The sequence below is a fragment of the Podarcis filfolensis genome (assembly GCF_964270895.1).
Source record: "Podarcis filfolensis genome assembly, contig: HAP1_SCAFFOLD_122, whole genome shotgun sequence".
NCBI lineage: Eukaryota > Metazoa > Chordata > Lepidosauria > Squamata > Lacertidae > Podarcis > Podarcis filfolensis.
Window position 1 is genome coordinate 90,215 of NW_028149451.1, and position 9,919 is coordinate 100,133.

Genomic DNA, 9,919 nt, shown 5'->3' on the forward strand with positions numbered 1-9,919 from the left:
AGTGGGCATAATACTCTTCATGGATAAAATCAAACCTCTGGAGATCTGGAACCCAATTAGGAGGCTGGTGTTAGTTTCATCGTTTATTTCATGAGAAGTTCACAGGCTGTCTCTCCCACATAGAAATCCCTCAAGGTCTTTCTCACCTTCCCATGCAGAGAGAGAGACAGAGAAAACACTGGCAAACATTGTGACAGAAAACTTCTGATAAGATCCAAGTGAAGCAATTTGTGAACACTTTCCAAAAAGTCATTTTCATGTGCCTCCTGCTGCATTCTTTTTTAACAAGCACTCCATGAATTAAGCAATTTTGCTTCAGGCTGCAATCTGATACACATTTGTCTTGGAGTAAGCCCCATTGAACTGAGTAAGACTTACATCTCTGTAAACCTGCCCTGTAAATTGTAGATCTGTGTGCCATAACTGTTTGAAAGCACAACACCAACAATATATGGATGGCTATTTATCCATCTGCTCTCACTATGGACAAATATATGAAATTTACTGCAGGGCGGCACTGTGAAGATCTACACCGTCCATTTAAAGCACATGGCTTTCCCAACAGAATCGTGGGAACTGTAGTTCCCCACCACCAAGGAGCTATAATTCCCTGCACCTTTAACAAGCTACAAGGGACGCGGGTGGCGCTGTGGGTTAAACCACAGAGCCTAGGACTTGCCGATCAGAAGGTCGGCGGTTTGAATCCCCACGGCGGGGTGAGCTCCCGTTGCTCGGTCCCTGCTCCTGCCAACCTAGCAGTTCGAAAGCACGTCAAAGTGCAAGTAGATAAATAGGTACCACTCTGGCAGGAAGGTAAACGGCGTTTCCATGCGCTGCTCTGGTTTGCCAGAAGCGGCTTAGTCATGCTGGCCACATGACGCGGAAGCTGTCTGCGGACAAATGCCGGCTCCCTCGGCCTATAGAGCGAGATGAGTGCGCAACCCCAGAGTCGGCCACGACTGGACCTAATGGTCAGGGGTCCCTTTACCTTTACCTTAACAAGCTACAGTTTGAGGGATTATTTGGGGGAAGTGATGTGCTCTAAATGTGCATCGGTTGTGCTTTAAATGGGTGGCGTGGCTCTGCCCAGTATGTAACATGCCCTTCCCCAACCAGGTGCCTCCCCTAATGTTTTGAACTACGACTCCCACCTGCGCCAGCCGGCAGAACCAAAACATCTGGAAGTCCACCAAGAACAGGAAAGACTAACCCAGAGGGGATTTTTGGAAAGCTGCCCTAAATTGTCCTCAAAGGGAACACACAAAGCTTGCTTCACACCAAGTCAGCTGGCCAATCTAGTGATATCTTTAAAGGGACAGTTCTTTTACTGCTTGAAAGGTGTACAATTTTGCAAGGTATGGTTACAAATTATTTCCCAGCCTATTTTATTTTTTACATAAATTGTAAACCGCTTTAATTATTGTAGTAGAAAAGCGGGATGCAGATAATAAACTAACTAAACTATTACTTTGATACAAAATACTATTTTATTCTTTTAAAAAAAATGCTCCAAGGCTTATTGTTCCACCCAAGACTTATTTAAGGGGTGACGCTGGGGGTGGGAGACTGAACCCACGGCTGCCTGCGTACATTTCATACACGAGTTAAACTTTAATAAAAAATTCTACACGGCACCCTCGCTACCCAAAAGACTAGGGCTGCAATCCTATAACTACTTAAGGGGAGTAATGGTCAGTGGCTGTGGTGGGGCGGAAGGAAGGGAGCCCAACAGCAGGTGGCGCCAGAGCCAACTAATTCTGCTTTTGTCCTCATCCTCCTGCTGAGTTCTGCAAGGGCAGAAACGGACTGAGGGCAGTGTGGGACACTCCTCTGAGCTATCTGTAAGAGGGCAGTCGGCAGGCAACTGAGGCTGGTCCACTAGGGCAAATGGGGGTGGGGGGGGTCAATGCTCCAGCAAGCTCAGCCGGTCCTCAGCAACACCCACCTGCATACACAGTGTTCTCCTTGCAGAGCAGGAAGAATAGGGGGAAACTAGAACTAGGCTGGCTCTGACTGTCATCACCTCTCCGTCTCCCAGCCTTCTGCCCTGCCAGACCCAATAAGCAGCTGCCCTAATGAATCAGCCGCCCACTGCTACGTACACCCACAGAGGTGAGCCCCACCTGCGAGGCCCAAAGCCCAAGTTACCAAAACTTTGCAGCGGAGACATATTCCGACGTCAGGTTACTAAAACACACAGAAACTATATAGGACTAGTTGCATGTCGAAAGTTGTCCATGACCAGTTAATGCAGAGAAAACTGTCACCATATTCCTCATACCCCCATCCATTCCGAATATAGAGAAATCATTGATGGGGGTGGAGGATGGAATTGCAACAAGTTCTTCATAGCCCAAAGAGGTATATTCCCTCTGCGCATCCACAGATGTCCACCAACCAACATTTATTGGCACAGCAGCAACCTAACCATATACAGAGGTGGATGTCTAGCAACTGAAAAGCTTTTGGTGTTAATTATCGCTGCAGTTCCCATACTGGGCATCAGGGTACGCTAGTGAGCAGGGGCAGGACTCGCAAGCGATTCGCTGCAGAGGTTTTCCCTCTTTCTGATTGGCCTCCACGAGACGGCAACAAATGCTGCCCATCCGGACGCTAAGCGCGATTGCTCAAATCACCTCCGATATAGCGGCACAGTCAAATTCCCTCAGAGGAGTGTGCCTGTTGTGACTCTGCTTGAGTACACTGGCCTGGGATTTTTCTCTTTCCAAGAAAGAGGCATGTCCAGTCCCAAAAAGTCAGGAGCGGATCCTGAGCGGGCGGGGATTCTTACACCTAAACAAACTACGCTAAGACTGCAGTCTGCTCTTGTATCTTAGTCCGGGAGGCCGGAGGGGACGTGCGCCTCAGCTCTCGGACGGCTGAGAGACGTAGGACGAGGGTTTCTCCCCTTTGTGCTTCCTCACGATGTGCTTGATCACGTGCGCCCGCTGGCTGAAGCTCTTGCGGCAGACCAGGCAGGTGTACGGCTTCTCTCCCGTGTGCATCCTCTGGTGCACTTGGAGGCCCGACGAGTGCCGGAAGCTCTTCCCGCAGTCGGAGCACTGGTACGGCTTCTCCTCGGTGTGGATGACTTCGTGGGTGAGCAGGCTGGTCTTCTGGTTGAAGCTCTTCCCGCAGTAGGAACACTTGTAAGGCTTCTCCCCCGTGTGGATCCTCTGGTGCCGGTTGACGCTCGACTGCGTGGCGAAGACCTTGCCGCACACGGGGCAGGGGCTCATCCGCTTCCCCTTGTACAGCTTCGCCGGGGTCTTGATGAAGCAAAGGTCGCCGCCCGGAACGATTACCGACTCGATCGTCCCCACGGACACGTCCTTCCCCAGATCGATCTCGGGTTCGTTCTGGTGCTCGGGGACGTTCTCCTCCTTCTCGGGGCCCGGCGCGTCCGAGGGCTGCGGCTGGATCTCCTTCCCTTGCTCGTTCAGCAGCCGCCAGCTCATCACGCTGCCCGTCTGCCGGAAGTTCTTCTTGCACGACAGGCACTTGTAGACCTTCTCCCCCGTGGGATCCACCTGGTAGGGGGCAATGCCCCATTTCGGCTTGAAGCTCTCCCCGCACTCCGAGCACTGGTAGGACTTCTCTTCGGTGTGGACGGCCTCGTGAGCCATCAGGTTGGTCCTGCGGTTGAAGCCCTTCCCGCAGTCGAGACACCTGTAGGGCTTCTCTCCCGAGTGGATTATCAGGTGTCTGTTGAGGCTCGATTTGCGAGTGAACGCTCTCTCGCAAACGGGACACACGTGTCTGCCCATGCCCTCCTGCAAGCTCTGGGGCCCTGTGATCTTCCAGACTTGGATTTCGTTTGCCATGTGTCCCTCTGCTCCGCCCGGATCGCCAAAGCTCCCTTCTTCCATCTCACATTCTTCCTCTTCCATATCGGACTCCGATTCTTCGGCGGACACATGCCGCGCTTCCTTTCCGCTTTCATCCAACAATATTTCACGTCCTGGAGCAGAAGAGAACAGCGTTTTATTGCGGCAGTCCACGTCAGAACGGAACACCGTGCAAGCCGGTACAAACGTCTATAAAGGTGCAGAAACTGCAATAGAATTTAGTACATGGAAATGAATTGCGTATAGAGCGGGATTCAACGTGGAATTAAATTGCTTGCGCAGCACCATGTCCCCGCCGTCTGCTGCCCTGCAAGCACCCTACACCTGTTCTAGGCAGAGGGCCTTCTCGGTAGTGGCACCCACCCTCCCATCAGATGTCAGAGAAATAAACTATCTGATTTTTAGAAAACATTTGAAGGCAGCCCTGTTTAGGGAAGTTTTTAATGTCTGATGTTTTATCACTTAAAAAAAAATAAATTATTATCATTAATTCTGTTGGGAGCTGCCCAGAGTGGCTGGGGAAACCCTGCCAAATGAGCGGGGTAGAAATAATAAATTATTGTTGTCATTATAGGGGTTCCCCCAGCCCTCCAGAGCAGATTTGGAGGGGGGCGGAAGGAGGGAAAGTCCCGTTGCTTCCACTCCTCCAACACCCTAAGTGAATCCCACCTGATGTGTAACACTTTCCAAGTTAACGAAGCTTTGCTTATTGAACACCACTAAAACAACAAGATGGTCTGCAGTGAAGGAGGGGGCTTTGGGCCCTCGTATCTACAGGACCGCCTCTCCTGGTATGCCCTGCAGAGGACCTTAAGGTCCATGAATAATCATAGTTTAGAGGTCCCGGGCCCTAAGGAAGTCAGATTATCCTCCACCAGGGCCAGGGCCTTCTCAGTGATGGCTCCAACCTGCTGGAATGCTCTGTCCCATGAGACCAGGGCCCTGCAGGATTTAACTTCCTACCGCAGGACCTGTAAGACAAAGCTATTCCGCCTGGCTTTCAATTTGAACTTAGCCTGATCTTTTATTCCCCTTCCTTCCCTCCCCTTTTATGAAGATTACCCACTCTGAGACCCCACAGCTGGTTCTCCCCTGGTCTCCTCACTGGCCCAAATAGGACTAATTTAGCCAGCTAGCCCTGGTGATCATCTAATGTTTATTGGATGGATTTCCCCTCTACATTGATTTTTGAATTCTGAATTTATCATTATTCATGTTTTATACTGTATTTTATGCTGTTTTTTGTTCCATCCATTGTTTTGAATTTGTTGTCGGCCGCCCTGAGTCCGGTTTTCTGAACCGGGAAGGGCAGGGTATCAATAAAAAATTATTTATATGATTTATTATTTCAGATCATTTAGGACTTTAAACACTAATATTTCCATTGTATGTTATGTCCTTCCAACAGCCGTGAGCAAAAATCATGCAGAGAGGGGACTACCCATGTTCGGGGGATTTCTGCAGGGATACCATGAACCCAAGTCACAATGGTTACGTTCTCCTGCAACAGTCAGAGATGGGAAATGCCTTTGGATACCAACTTCGCTGTCCCTTGAGGCTCAGGTGGTCCCAGTGGCCCAGAGTGCCTTCCATCAGCTTCGGCTGATGGCCCAGCTACGCCCCTATTTGGACAGGGATAGCCTAACTACCATTGTCTATGCTCTGGTAACTTCAAGGTTAGATTACTGCAATGCATTATACGTAGGGCTGCCTCTGAAGACAGTTTGGAAACTTCAGGTAGTGCAGAATTCAGCGGCCAGGTTGCTCACCGGAGCAAGACGCTTTGAACATATTATACCGATCCTGATCCGATTGCACTGGCTACCAATTAGTTTCTGGGCCCAATTATTATTTTTTTCTTTTTTCTTTTGATAACATTTTATTAATTTTCCAAAAGTAACAACAAAAATAAAAATAGCAACAATAATGCAGAAAGAGAAAGAAAACATCATAAACAAATTTTTAAACCATACTTTTTGCTAGACTTCCCTCCACTCCCCCTCTTGGTTCCATTGTTTAGTATTCGTTCACGCACATCCTTTAAACCTTATATTCTTAATAACCCAATTTTAAACCTAAAACAATTTTAAACTTGTTACAAGTGACTTTTAGAAGTTAGACTAATGTAAAAATCTATACACAATGCTTAAAAGATATGCATTAAACATTTGCCCCTTTTTATAAAATTCAAAGTCCTCTTTATTTTCTTGGGTTTCAAGTTAACTGATTTGTCCTGCATAGTTCAAGAGTTTATTTTGCCAATCTTCTTCATCTTCTCTGGCAGAGGAGTCTTCCTTTTGTGGGAGCTGGCTGGTCTTGGCCTGGCATCCACTCTTAAGTACAGGAACAAAGTATTTCGTTCAATAAGTCCATCAAGACCTGTACATCTCAATATCGTAGCTTCAAGTTTTTTTAACAACCATCATTTTCCACATTCCTTTCCAATCTTTATATGTCTTTTCCCAGGCCTTTTTTACATTGCCACCAACTTTTATCCTTTTTACCCTCCCTTCCTGTTTCCTCCCTATCACAGTCAAAGCCTCCCAGATCATTTCATACAGGGTATCATTTTTATCTGACAAAGCCTCCCATTTCCAGGCCCGATTCAAAGTGCTGGCTTTGGCTTATAAAGCCTCTTTCCATATGAACCTTCCCAGACCCTGAGATCATCCTCTGAGGACCTTATTTGTGTGTCTCCTCCATGAGAGGTCCAGAGGGTGGCAAGGCGAGAACGGGGCCTTCTCTGCAGTGGCTCCCCATCTGTGGAATGTTCTCCCCAGGGAAGTTTGCCTGGCTCCTTCAATATACACCTTTAGGCGCTGTCAAAAATGTTCCTTTTTAACCAGGCCTTTGGTTGGCCTGATGACATCCTATACTCTTTTAAAATGTGCCTCTTTTTTGGGGGGGGGGAGGATATTATTGGGTTGTTGTGTTTACTTTGAATATATATACTGTGGTTTTTATTCAATACTAAAACAACAACAACAACAGATGTAAACCACAGAGGAGGAGTGCTGTTGCCTTTGGGTGCTGCTTGTGGGCTCCCCTGGTTGGCCAGTGGGAGATCAGATCCTGAACAGGGTGGGGCTCAAAGGACCTGTTGATGGCATTTTACCATTGTACTGTTGAGAGTGTATTAACTTATGGTCTGTGTGTGTGGTTTGGGAGCTGCAAGGTGAGGGAGAAAACAATGATGTCCAGGGTTGTAAAGACTGCGGAGAGAATAACTGGGTAATAATTGGGTGCACTCTTCCCACCTTGGATCAAATCTATGCTTCCAGGTGCCATAAGAAAGCTGCAGAGATATTGCAGGATAGTGCGCACCCCGGAAATGATCTCTTTCAGCTTCTGCCTTCTGGAAGAAGGTATAGGGTTATAAAGGCCAGGACTAGCCGCCTGCAAAACAGTTTCTACTCAAACGCGATTTTGGTTTTAAACGCGTTGTAAGGAGTCTGTAGGGGAGTATATTGAATTTTAAAATGGGGTGTCAGAGTTTTTAGGGGGGTAACCAGGTTGGGATAGCTGGGATAGCAGGCTTGTTGGGTTTTGAATGTCTTATGTAGATTTTTCAATTTTGTTGTTCTGTATGGCACAATGACAATAAAGATTATCGTATTGTATCGTATCTGGCCTGACGCAGCAGCCAGGCTCTTTTCAACCAAAGCTGCCTTCGGAAAGTACAGAATTTAAGAGGCAAGAATGCCTTACCTGGCGAGGTGGGGCTGTCGTCGACCTCTTCCTTCACCTCGGTCTCCATCAAAGCCTGGTCTCCATCTGACAGGCCCACAACCACTTCGTCATACGTGTCCAGATCCTAAAACAGCCAAATGCGACCCCCGTTATTAAGACACAACAGCAGGCTGTCCAATTCAGACTCCGGCCTATGGCCCCCGCAGACCACAACTGTCGTACTGAGAGCCAGGTGCCACCAGAACAGGACCTGGCAGACCAGGGTTCAAATCTCCACTTTGCCATGGAAGCTCACTGGGTGACCTCAGGCCAGTCGCTGCCTCTAGGCCTAAGCTACCTCGCAGGGTTGTCGTGGGAATGAAATGAGGAGGAGGAGAGGCCATGTGCAGCACCCTGAGCTCCTTGGAGAAGGTGGTGGGATATACCGTATTTTTCACTTTATAGGACGCACTTTTTCCCCTCCGAAAATTAAGGGGAAATGTTTGTGCGTCCTATGAAGCGAATGCAGGCTCCTTGGCTTCAGCGAAAGCAACGCGAAGCCTCCAAAGTGCAGAGAGAGCGCTGCGCTCCAAAGGCTTCGGGGTTAGCTGCGCAAAGCTTCCGCAGGGCAGCGGGGTGAAGGCACCCCGCTGCCCTGTGGGAGCTTCACAAGCTGTCCCCGAAGCCAGAACAGCGAGTCAGAGCTCTGCGCAGCACTCCGTCTCGCTGTTCCAGCTTGGGGATGGCTGCGCAAAGCCTCCGCAGGGCAGCGGGGTGCCTTCATCCTGCTGCCCTCCGGAGGCTTCGCAAGCTGTCCCAGAAGCCTCCGCAGGGCACAGGGATGAAGGCTCCCCGTGCCCTGAGGAGGCGTCGCACGAAGCTAGAACAGCTAGAGGGAACGCTGCGCACTGCTCCCTCTAGCTATTCTGGCTTTTGGATGGCCCCGCCAAGCCTCCGCAGGGCACGGGGATGAAGGCTCCCTGTGTCCTGCGGAGGCTTCACGCAAAGCTACACCAGCTATCCCAGCGGCTATCCCAGAAGCCAGATCCCTCTTGCTGTTCTGGCTTCTGGGATTCAGAATTTTTTTTTTGTTGTTTCCTCCCCCCAAAACTAGGTGCATCCTATCTTCTGGTGCGTCCTATAGAGCGAAAAATACGGTAAATGGAGAAAAAACAAATCCCTCGACAGTCCAAGGCAGGGGTGAGCAACTCCCCTCGTAGCCTCCGCTCCTCTCTCCCTCCATAATGTGTTCTTGAACTGTGATCATGTCTTGATTAGAGAGGGGTGTGTGAGTTTGCACGGAAACTAGCCCACCGTGCTATATAAAAATTTTTAATTTTGAATCCTTTGTTCCTCTCACTTCTGCCTCTGGCATGTGGCCCTCAGAAGGGAATGCCCCCCTCAAGAAGGAAAAGACAGCCCACCCCCTAGGTTCAGGTAGAAGCATAGCTGTCAACTTTTCCCTTTTCTTGCGAGGAATCCTATTCGGAATAAGGGAATTTCCTTTAAAAAAAGGGAAATGTTGACAGCTATGGGTAGAAGTCTTGACCAACCGTTTCAGTCAAGAGAAGTCAAGAATGAGATGTGGTTTTGTGGATCCTGCCTCAGAATTGGGAGCCTGAGAGAATCAAAAGAGAGACTGACCGTGCTCACTTTTGTCTAAACTAAAAAAGGCCCAAATGCTGCATCTCTCTCCAGATATTGTTGTTGTTGCGCAGCTCTACACAAAGACTTCCCTAAAAGCATCATGGGAAGTGTAGTTGCACCCCTCCACACAGCTACAATTCCCAGCACCCTCAACAACCAACAATCCCCAGAATTATTTGAGAAGCCATGTGCTTTTAAATGTGAGCTGGATGTATTTCGATTTTATTGTGTGGATCTGCCCAGAAAGGGAGAGACACTGAGCAACTGATGAAAGGGTTCTCAAACCTTCATCCTAAGGTCCCATGGCAGATCACAACAATTTAAAAGCCAGTACAGAGTAACTGTTAAGAGATTCTTGAAAGACACTGGTCTTGAAAAAAAACCTACACTGGCTCCCAGTATGTTTCTGAGCACAATTCAAAGTGTTGGTGCTGACTTTTAAAGCCCTAAACGGCCTCGGTCCAGTATACCTGAAGGAGCGTCTCCACCCCCAGCATTCTGCTCGGACACTGAGATCCAGCACCAAGGGCCTTCTGGTGGTTCCCTCACTGCGAGAAGTGAGGTTACGGCAAACCAGGCAGAGGGCCTTCTCAGTAGTGGCACCCGCCCTGTGGAACGCCCTCCCACCAGATGTCAAAGAGAAGAACAACTACCAGACTTTTAGAAGACATCTGAAGGCAGCCCTGTTTAAAGGTAAAGGGACCCCTGACCATTAGGTCCAGTCGTGACCGACTCTGGGGTTGCGGCGCTCATCT

The 9,919-nt window shown here is 48.9% G+C and overlaps 1 protein-coding gene across 2 annotated transcripts; it reads right to left on the reverse strand.

Annotated features, from left to right (window-relative positions):
• Positions 1-70: 70 nt before the first annotated feature.
• LOC310755059 (uncharacterized protein) lies at positions 71-7,895 on the reverse strand. 2 transcript variants are annotated; one of them, XM_083631738.1, is made up of 2 exons: positions 7,557-7,766; positions 71-3,961 (listed from the first exon to the last, which is right to left on the reverse strand). In XM_083631738.1, exons 1-2 carry the CDS (start codon positions 7,603-7,605, stop codon positions 2,865-2,867), a joined length of 1,146 nt encoding a protein of 381 aa, XP_083487864.1. In that variant the 5' UTR covers positions 7,606-7,766; the 3' UTR covers positions 71-2,864. The 2 variants fall into 2 exon arrangements, 1 of the variants encoding a protein (XP_083487864.1); XR_014544140.1 differs by lacking the exon at positions 71-3,961 and adding an exon at positions 5,101-6,181 and having other exon boundaries at positions 7,557-7,895.
• Positions 7,896-9,919: the final 2,024 nt, after the last annotated feature.

What these genes read in the sequence shown, in the direction of transcription:
- LOC310755059 (XM_083631738.1), bottom strand. Translation starts at nt 7,605, where the DNA reads ATGGAGACCGAGGTGAAGGAAGAGGTCGACGACAGCCCCACCTCGCCA. An exon ending in CGACAGCCCCACCTCGCCAG is followed by an intron (nt 3,962 to 7,556) that starts GTAAGGCATTCT and finishes CTTCTGCTCCAG; the next exon opens with GACGTGAAATATTGTTGGAT.